This window comes from Echinops telfairi, unplaced genomic scaffold (assembly GCF_000313985.2).
Source record: "Echinops telfairi isolate 266 unplaced genomic scaffold, ASM31398v2 ScPeMD7_7457;HRSCAF=8495, whole genome shotgun sequence".
NCBI classification, from domain to species: domain Eukaryota; kingdom Metazoa; phylum Chordata; class Mammalia; order Afrosoricida; family Tenrecidae; genus Echinops; species Echinops telfairi.
Window position 1 is genome coordinate 33,753,893 of NW_022111357.1, and position 10,066 is coordinate 33,763,958.

Consider the following 10,066-nt stretch of genomic DNA (forward strand, 5'->3'; position numbering starts at 1 on the left):
TGTTGGATGGCCTGCATTATGCCTTATGGAAGGGCTAGTAGATTGGCTCTTGATGTTGATCCAATTCAAACATCCGTTTTATTTAGAAAGGGCATAGAGAAATGGGTGAAACTAACGTGGACCCCACATCATATCCTACAAATTCCACTGCAGAATCATATTGTTGTTAAAGAAAGTCCTGGAGACTCACTACCGTGGGCTGGTAGAGTAATAGTTGTTTACTGAGTGGTGATAAGACGCCCAAAGGACAAACCACGGTGGAGGGCAGACATGAAAGCACGTCAGACCGTCTCCTGGCTGTTTAAAGAGCCGTAGCGAGCGGCTTCGGGCCTGCAGCACTCCTGACGTGGACGAGACTAGGCCTAGAACAATAGACTGCATCCCGGCCCCGGCACTGGTAAATCTGCCAAGGGCTGAGCAAGAGGGAACATTGGATGGGGCACCTGGGAGAAGGGGGAAAAGGTTTCCAAAAGCATTTTCAGTGTGGTACTAGATTGTGTTTTAAATAATTATTTCCTGAGAGTTTAAAACTACATTAAAAAGTGCAGAGAATCGGGGACTTTTAAAAAGTGAGTTGTTTTCTTCCAGCTAATTTGCAAATGGTGCTTGGGCTTTCTGGCACCATCAGAAAGCAGCTGTCAGCCCTGCCATGTGGTCCAAGGACAGCATTCCAGAAATGGAGCGTTAGCCTCCCTGCAGGCTCTTTTGAAGCTTCTTGTTGTCCCCAACGGATTACCCCTGCTCTCATATACCCCCATGTTGGTGTGTGGTGACCCAATTGCCCATGGAGGCATCATGGCCTGACAGGTGCTCTCAGACTATCCTAGGAGCGTGCCAGCAATATACCAAAGAACCATCACTTCCACCTTCACCAAACAGCATACCAAAGTCAGGCCATAGCAACCCAGCACCTTCGGAAAGAGAATGTGTGGTATTAAAACCATGCGACCCCTTTGCTCTGTGCCTCACAAAGGCCCTGCTTCTTTTCCACTTGGCAGGAGATCCAAGCTACCTGGTACGAGAAGCTGCACGAGTGGGAAGATGCGCTGGTGGCCTATGACAAGAAAGTCGACAGCAACAAGGATGACCCTGAGCTGATGCTGGGCCGCATGCGCTGCCTGGAAGCCTTAGGGGAATGGTGAGCTTCCTCTGAGACATCTGAGTAGAGACTCCATTGCTAGGACCGTTGAACAGAGTCCTCTCTTCCCTTAGCCCCTCACCTTTGATGAGGTACTTGGGGTTCGCTACGAACCATGTGTCGTTTGGGTATCTTTACCTCGGTTCTGGCTTGACTGTCGGGTGGCAAAGCTTTCCTTTTCCTTCCCTTCTCCCTCCCTCCCTCCCTCTATTTCTCTCTCTCTGCTAATGCTATAGGACTGCGTGGATCTGCTCCTGGTTCCACACACTTTTCCTTCTATCTGCCTCTCTTGCCCGTGGCCTGGTGAAGACACGCATTCTTGCTCTACAGTGTTGACTTTGTCATTAGCTCTGGCTGATGACTCTTAGGGAATGCCTGCCTTTTCCAGCTGCTTTGCCTTGTGATTGCTGTCTGACACTGACTCTGTGGCCAGCACCGTCCCACGCTCCAGGGGTGAGGAAGAAAGCCTCGCTGAGTAGTAAATGAGCCAAGCACATGGACAGCTATGAAAACGTGAACAGGCCTTGATCGTGATATAAGCAAACCACTGTGGGATCCGAAAGGAGGGCATTGAACCCAGTCGGGAGCAGGGTGGTCTCACTATGCTACCCGAAGGAAGAATTACGAGTTGGGTTAGGTTAAGCAGGTTAAGGAGATGGGAGAGGGATTAAGAGGGTGAGCTAGGCAGAAGCAGCAGCAGTGCTTCATTGAGACCATTTGACTAGGTTTGTGTTTGGAGAGTTGTTAAGAGAAAGATGAAGAAAAATGGTCCCCATTCTGTTTCTCCAGCATCTATGCACTGTTGTTTGTTTTGGACAGTTTAAACAAAGCACCGTCTAAAAGTCATTACCTCCCCTTTAGATTAATCTGACTTTCCCTTGGACATAATCTCCCTTAATCATTCGTTCAACCAGAAATTATCTAGTCTTATTCGTTTCAGTCTGGACTAGGTCCCAAGGCCGCAGCAGTGACCAAGCAGACTCAGTCCTGACAGAATTCACAGGCCAGACAGGTAGGCAGATGTAATGCCGTGTGAACGCAGCCGGGAAGCAGAAGCACAGGGTCACTGGGAACCAGGTGTGGGGGGTCATGGGACCCTTTCAGGAGGAAGCAATGTCTCGCTTGGCCTGGGCAGTGAGGGGTGCAAACACGAGTGCTCAGGATTCTGAAAGTCCATGGAGAGAGTCAGCGGTAAAGCAGGAGATGTAAGCAGGAGCCAGATCCCACATGGCGAATAGACCATCTTCGGAATTTTGACCGTAGCCTAAAGACAACTGGGAGGCCATGGAAACATTTAGACAGCTGTTAGGTCAGGTTTGCAATGAAAGAAGACACCGTTGGGACCACTTTAGAGAGCGGAGTGAAGGGAGGGCAGAGAGGAGATGACAAGACCAGTTCAGAGGGAAGTGAGAGCACTGGGGCGAAGAGTGTGGCTGGACCAAGTGCTGTGTAGGAGAGGCACAGACAGGACTCCAGGACTGATGAAGTGGACAGCAGGAAAAGGGATTACAGTCCGAACCTCCAGAGTGAGGGGGAAGCTGGGACACCAGAGCTCTTTGAGGCCAGGTCATTCTGAAGCCCAAGGTTTCCCTGTCTCTCGAGGAGCCTCCTGGTGCAGACAGAACTCAGCCCAGCTGTGCCCTTGCCTTTGAACCTGCCTAGGGAACCTCTGTCTCTGAAGGTTATTTCTTTTAAAATCTATGGGTTTGTCCTCCTTTTTTTGGAAAAGGTGTTATGCACTGGTGGTCTGATGGGTTGCAGTTCAGACCCTACAGCTCTACCCCCGGAGAAAGACCCAATGGTCTGCTCCCATAAAAGGCTGCAGCCTACGGCCACACAAACCACCGCCTCTGGGAGAGCGAAAAGCGGCCCGTGGGCACTGGAGCCAGACAAGGATGCTGCATGTCACCGCTCTCTTTCAGCGCTGTGCTGAAAGTCTTACCCAGCAGTGCGAGACGACAAAAAAGATGCCAAAGTCATCCAAATTGGCAATAAGACGTAAAGCTCCATTTGTAGATGATAATGATGCTGTATGTAGAAACCCCAAAGACTCGACCAGAAAATTGTTGGCAATAATTGAAGTTTGGCAACATAACCAGGTATAAGGTCAACATATAAAAATCTATTCGTTTCCTGCATACTAATGAAGAGAGCTCTGAACAGGAAATCAAGATATATCATTTACAGGATGGGGAGAGGGGAGCAAATAATGGATGCAGGAGGGGGAAGAGAGCACTAGAACTGATGGTGATGATGTATATGCAACTCTTAAAAAGCGATTTAACTATGGAAGTGTGATATGTGAATTTTATATCCGTAAAACTTTTTAAAAAGAAAGAGAATATCATTTACAGTAGCCACCCAAAAGATGAAATACTTAGAAATAAACCTAACCAGAGAAACAAAAGACTTGTACAAAGAAAACTACAAAACACTACTTCAGGAAACTGAAAGAGACACACATAAATGGAAGAATGTTTCATGTGCGTGGATAGGAAGACTTTTTAACATTGTGAAACTATCAATACAGTACTACCCAAAGCAATCTATAAAGATAATGTATTTCCAATCTTGGTCCTAGCATCATTCTTTGAAGATCGAGAAAACTAATCACTAACTCTATATGGAAATGAAGGAAACCCAGGATAAGCAAAGCAGTACTAAACAAAAAGATAAAAGTAGGCATTCTCTCACTTCCTGACGTCAAAACCTACAGAGAGAGAACGCAAGGCCAGGACCATCAGAAGAGCAGGTTCCAGATTTCTGTCTGAAGTGGCAGAAACCAAGACCAGAAGCACCGGAGACTATGGGACGGAGCGAGAGGAGCAGTGTGAGACTGTGGGACTGTGAGGCAGAGCAAGAGGCCGGCTTCCTGGTCCACACAGCTAGAAACCCTGTAGCATGCTGTGTCAACATGGGGTTACTATGAATCAAAAGTCCATTCAATGACACAACAAAATTCAGTAGTACAGAGCGAGAACAGACCGAAGACTACGTCTCCTCCCTGTCTCCATCCACCCAGCCCTCCAAGTTGTTAACAGGCTTTTGTATGTACTTCCAGGGATGATCCATGTATGTGCATGTATGTACACTAATGATAATACACCGCATACACTGTTTTTCACCTCGATTTCTTCACTTAAGTATAGGCCAGTGTCCCAATAGTACCTTGGCAGCTACTATCCCATATATTGTTTTTAATAGCTGCATAGTAGTCCTTTGTTTCGATAAGCCTATTTATTTAATATAGGTAAATTCTATTTCCTTGGAGTTTTTTACCTTTAGTGAATTTAAAGGATATCATTGAAAAAAATAAAAATAAGTCTTTAAAGAATTCTATTTAAAAAAAGAATTCCGATTCATAACACATAATCTTTCTTTTTTTTCCTCATTTAATTTTTATTTATTTATTTTAAATCATTTTATTAGGGGCTCATACAACTCATCACAATCCATACACACATCAATTGTGTAAAGCGCATTTGTACATTCATTGCCCACACATAATCTTTCTGTGCCTAATTGTGTAGCTATTCTTTTGGTAGGTTGACTGTTTTATTTTTTTCATGTAAAGAAATTACCACATTCCCAAGATAGAAAATGTTGTGATGTTTTGCATGAAAATTTAGTAGCAATGAGTTCAGCCTTTTGTTGGGGATCAGAGAGATAGATACTTACATAGATAATAGTCTAAAAGTATCGAAATTGGTTGAATTACTGGAGTTAACCATTCTTTGGAAGATCAAAAGTATTACTGTTTGCATAAATCAGCATTCTATAATCATTCCCCACCACAAATTGAGGAGGCATAGTCTACCAAAACTGCTACATTAGTCTGTACATCTAAAACTTTTTAAGGTCCAACAGGGGTCTGAAGCTGTATGGTTCAGCCTGGTAGCCACTAGCCATATGTGACTACTGTTTTAAGTTTAGAATTAAATTCATCTCACTAGAAATGCTCACGTGCGTGGTGACTACCAGATTGAGAGTGCGGACATAGAACATTTCATCATTGCAGAGTGTTCTACATACAGTACACGTCCAAAACAAAGAACCAGATGGTAACAAGATTTCAAGCCCCAGAGTAGGGCCATGATGGAGTCCGAGCCAGAGGCTTTCTGAGACGAAGTCTTTATGGGACACACAGACTCATCTTTCAGCCGCTAAGGAGTTGCTGGATTGGAACTGCCAGGCGGGCTGCCCTATAACAGCGTTAGGCTGGGTGGTCTAAAAAACAAGCCAGTGACACTCCTATGTGTCAGAAGGAGCTTTACATCAAGGAGTAATTCTGTATCAAGTTCAACTCAAGCCCATGAGCCCAATGCTAGCCTAAGCATTCTGCAGACGCAGTAAGATGCAGTGGGATGCAGAGGTCACAGGCCGGTGCGTGCAGTCGTTGGTGGGAACAGCGCCCAACGTTGGGCAGCCCCATGTGGAGGCAGACACAGCCCCGCGAGGAGAAGAGCAAAGGGAGGAGGGGCAGAGAGGAAGAGGACTTCTCCGTCTTTCTGATACGACAGGCCACAACCCCATGGAAGCACCATCACTGTGAATTGATGGATAGGTTGGACCCCACCCCATACTTTCACACAGGGTCAAGTTAACATAAAATCTAACTGCTCCACATAATTAAGAGAAACATAAAACAGGGTTTAAGTGTGCCTAAAAACAGCTTTTTCCATTCCCAAGGAAACCCTGGTGGCAGAGTGAGTTATACGTTGGGCTGCTAACTGCAAGATCAACAGTTCAGAACCACTGATGGTAAAGAGTTACAGTCTCAGACACCCCCGAGATGGTCCACGGCTGCTCTCTCCTAAAGGGCCGCTATGAATAGGAATCGACTCCGTGGCAGAGTTTGGTTGTTTGGGTTTTGCTATTTGGGGTTTAACCAGTTCCTGAAGTGCTTTAGCATCTCCCTATTGTCTTTGGATTTACATGTCGATACCACAGCCTAGCATTCAATCCCTCTCATGTGTTGGCTCTGCCCCCTGCACCAGCCCATTTCTCCCTGGCCCAGCCTCATCATCTGAGTCCCTCTGGCCAGACGATTCACTCGTCTCCAACCCCACAGCACTTTTCTCGTGTGCACTCGTTCATTCTGTGCCCTGCACTGGCTTTCTGAGGTCCTCTCCAACTTCCCAGGTCCACCTGAACCATCCTCCCGTCCCCCACCCCAGAGACAATTCCTGCCCTTGCCCCTTTTCAGAACGAGACACAACCACATTTCCTAGATGGACCAAACCAGTTACTACCAAGTCCATTCGGGCTCCCAGCAGCCCACCATGTGGCTGAGCAGAGCTGCCCCATAGGGTCTTCTCCCAGGAACCTCGCCTAGGTTTGGACCATCAGTGAGTAGCCCAGCACGTAACGTTTTCGTGCTACTAAGGGACATCTGCGTAGACTCAGCTTGGGCCTGTTAAGACTTTAGATGTGGTTTTGTCCAGTCCCTTCATGTTACCGTTGAAGAAGCCAAGACTTACAGAGCAGCAGGAGCCCGACCCCTAACTTTGCAGCACTCGGTGTGGTGCACCTCTGGTCCCTTGGGTGCTTTCCAATTTTAGCATTACCTACCCAGTGTAAGTGGCTCGTGATGCTGACCAAGGGCCCTCAGGATGCGGTAGGCTAAAAGAGGTTTTTAAAAGAGATGAAAGAAGCAGAATCCTTCTGATTAGAATGCAGGGTTTTGTTAAGATTTATCCCATCGATTTTATTCAGCGTGTCAAGTCTAAATGTCTTTTGCTGTGCACATGTACCTGAGCCTGCCCGTGGCAGGTGTTCACCCGAGGCGGCAGCAGGAATGATCCCTTTCTTCTCCTGTGCTCCTCTGCTTCCTGGGCGGCCACACACAGCCCACCTGCAGCCACAGTGAACTTCAGCAAGCCCTTTCCCCAAGCCATCTCTGGCCTGCAGCCAGCACTTTGAGAGCAGAGTCTTTAGGGGAAGAGGGAGCTCATTGTCAGCCAATCATGTGAGGTGCCCCAAATGGAAGCACATTTCCTAAACTGTGCTGTGGGGGTGGAGAATTGGAGCCCTCAAAGACAGGCTTTTTACCCAGGCCTCCCTGGTATGCAGGGGAAGTTGTCAGAAAATGTATCCCCTACAAACTATTTCATATTGTTTGGGAGTTTTGTTCCCCTTGAGAGCCAGAACATAGTTCATTTTTTGGACTAAATGTTTGTGGATTGGAGAGCCCTGGCTCTGGGCCTCCCAGGACCTCGGCGGGCTCGGGCAGCTGTTCCCAGAGCCTCGGCCTGCAGGCTGAGCTCTGATTCCTTGTCTGGGTGTTGCTCCTACTCCGCTCCCTCTACCGGCGCTTAAGGGAGCATGGGAGGGAGGGACTGCGCGTGCTCCCTGCAGCGGGCTGAAAAGAAAGCTACAGCTCCGGGCGTGTCCCATCGACGCTGGTGGTCCTGAGGCCACCCGCTTGAAATATTTGGATTCTAGAGTAGAAGGACTATTCGGTAATCGTGTCCCTTTCTCCCCTACCTCCTGCCAGGGCCCCAGCAAAACTATTCATCTCCTCCAGTTGTGGGCTGAGGCCCGTGGTTCTCAGCTGGACCTTACAGATCTACCTAGAAACTTGTCAGAAATGCACTATCCCAAGCTCCATCCCAGACCTGAAGAATCAGAAATTTAGGGTGGAGCCTAGTGATCTGGGTTCGAATGAGCCCTCCAGGGAATTCTAATGCTCGTGACTCCCATCCATCAGGCGGACCCAGTCGTGAAGGTTATCGAGGTTAGCTGACAAGAGAGCTTGCAGAGCTCAGGCCTGCTTCTACTACTGAGTGAGCGCTTAGGGGCCATGGCTGCCCAGTTCCTCTTCCTCTGGCCGTTTCCTTTTTGATCTCCACTTTGTATGGAGCCAGCACGCGTGTCCTGCAGGCCATGGTGCTGGCCAGTGGCGTTGACCTGGTCACCAGTCAGCACTCAGCCAAGATCCCGGCAGCACTGACTGATTTGGCAGCACCCCCAGCCCCACCTTCTAGGACAGTGCAGCTTGTGCCCATGCTGCTGCTAAGCTGAGCCACGGGGAACGTGGGCCTTATCTCTTGACTCTCCTCCCAGTGCCGTGTTCAAGCATCCCGCAGAAAACTGGAAAGATTACAGCGTTTTCTAGTCAAGCCCCAAAGCTCCCTTGGCAGCAGTGGTGTGGTTTCCTTTCCCTCCAAGTGGAGCATCCAGTCTGTTCCGACGCACAGCAGCCCTGCAGGACAGGGTAGAACTACCCCTGTGGGTTTCTGAGACTCTAGGAAGTCCCTATTTTGAAATAGCTTCTGCTCCCTTTGTGGATTAGAGCCTGTTAAGCACCATTCACATCTCAGCGGCCTAGTCTTTACCCACGCAACTGGTCGTGGTGCAGAGTGAGCACCATCTGGACTTCGGGTGGATCTGACCATGCCTGCCTTCTGTGCAGACTGATCTCATTTCCAACTGAAGCCACGGCCATAATACGTTGGAGAGCCAGCTTAGAGAATAAAGTGAATGCAGGCCGTTGAACTGGCTCGTTCCAGCTCGACCCCCTGCTCAGAATCTGCCTTTCCATCTCAGATGCACAGAATCGCCCTGACCGAATGTCCAGATGTGTCTGTCTTTTCAGATGCTTTCTCTGTAGGTCTGCCAAAGGGAAAGAGCCCCGAGTCCACCAGCTTAAGAGAGACCTCGTTTCATCTTTATGAAGGGACCAGATGTTCAGGGCAGCGCACATCCCACAGAGTTAGACATGGTCCCTGTCCTTGACAAACTCACCCGCAGGCAGATGAGAAGTACCAGGCCACGGCAAGGCAGACAGCCTGGGTGCTTCCCCATTCGGTGACTCAGTAGGATATGCTGCTGACTTAGAGGCAGACTCCTCTCATGCCAGTGACCTAAGGGGCTGGAGATGGGAATTGGCAGGGGATGGTGGTGGTTGTGATGAATCTGACTGTGTGGTTTCTCTTCAGGGGGCAGCTCCACCAGCAGTGCTGTGAAAAGTGGACCCTGGTTAATGATGAGACTCAGGCCAAGATGGCCCGGATGGCTGCTGCAGCGGCATGGGGTTTGGGTGAGTGAGCCTGGGGCATGCATTCGATGAGTACGGCACTGTGTCAGAGATGGCGGGATCTGGCACATGGAAAGTAAAGGCAGTCTCTGTCCACCTGCTTCTGCAGCTTCTGTTTGTCCTCTCTACCTGATGGTTTTGACTAACTTCACCCGCAGGCCAAGCAAAACAATAGACAGGCATCAAACTGAGATTCAGCAGTCTCGGTTTGGTTTGACTTCAACGAGTTACTGGTTCACTGCTCCCTCTTGTAAATGAGATCCAGAGCTAGGCTGTCCCAGACTGTATCCTGGGCTCCATCACCAGTCGCCTTTCTCCACATGTCTGCTTTCTTCATTCGCGGGGCTCGTTCTCAAGGCCCCTCATGCAACAGCACGGGTGCTAGAGCTCCATCACCGTGACGTTCTTCCAAGCAGGAGGAGAGGAAGGAGACCGCTGTCTATCTTCCTTTGTCTAACAACCTGTGTTCTAGGACTCTTTACATATAAGGGTACAGAGAGGTAGTATAATGAACCCCTCTACCCTTCATTTTCCTCAACCTCTGTAAACGTTTTCTGCGCAATTTTGTTTCCTCGGTTCCTTCCTCCGCCTCCCTCACTCCCAGTCATTTGTAGCACAGGTTTCCTGTAACCCCAAGAGGCACGTGGGGCTCCTGACACCAGGTCCCAGCTGATGAGGCTGGCTTAGCAAGGCTTCAGAGTCCTGCTTGAAAGAGATCGAGCGTCCATAGAATGTCCCAGGTGGAACCGACCGCTGGGGGGGTCTAGAGGTTTACGTAACCGCCCACCCCCATCCTAGCACACTTGAGTGGCAGAGCTGACAGCTTTTCCTTTGATGAGGCAGGGCTCACACGCAAACATTTTTCAAAACAAATTGCTTCCTGAGGAGTC

At 48.9% G+C, this 10,066-nt stretch overlaps 1 protein-coding gene across 2 annotated transcripts in view; it reads left to right on the forward strand.

The window, feature by feature from the left end:
- MTOR (mechanistic target of rapamycin kinase) overlaps positions 1–10,066 on the forward strand; it is a 128,423-nt gene that overhangs the window by 87,341 nt on the left and 31,016 nt on the right. For both annotated transcript variants that reach the window (XM_045299085.1, XM_045299086.1), the window contains exons 31-32: positions 999–1,138; positions 9,079–9,179. In XM_045299085.1, coding sequence (XP_045155020.1) covers positions 999–1,138; positions 9,079–9,179 — 241 coding nt within the window. The remainder of the gene's footprint in view (positions 1–998; positions 1,139–9,078; positions 9,180–10,066) is intronic.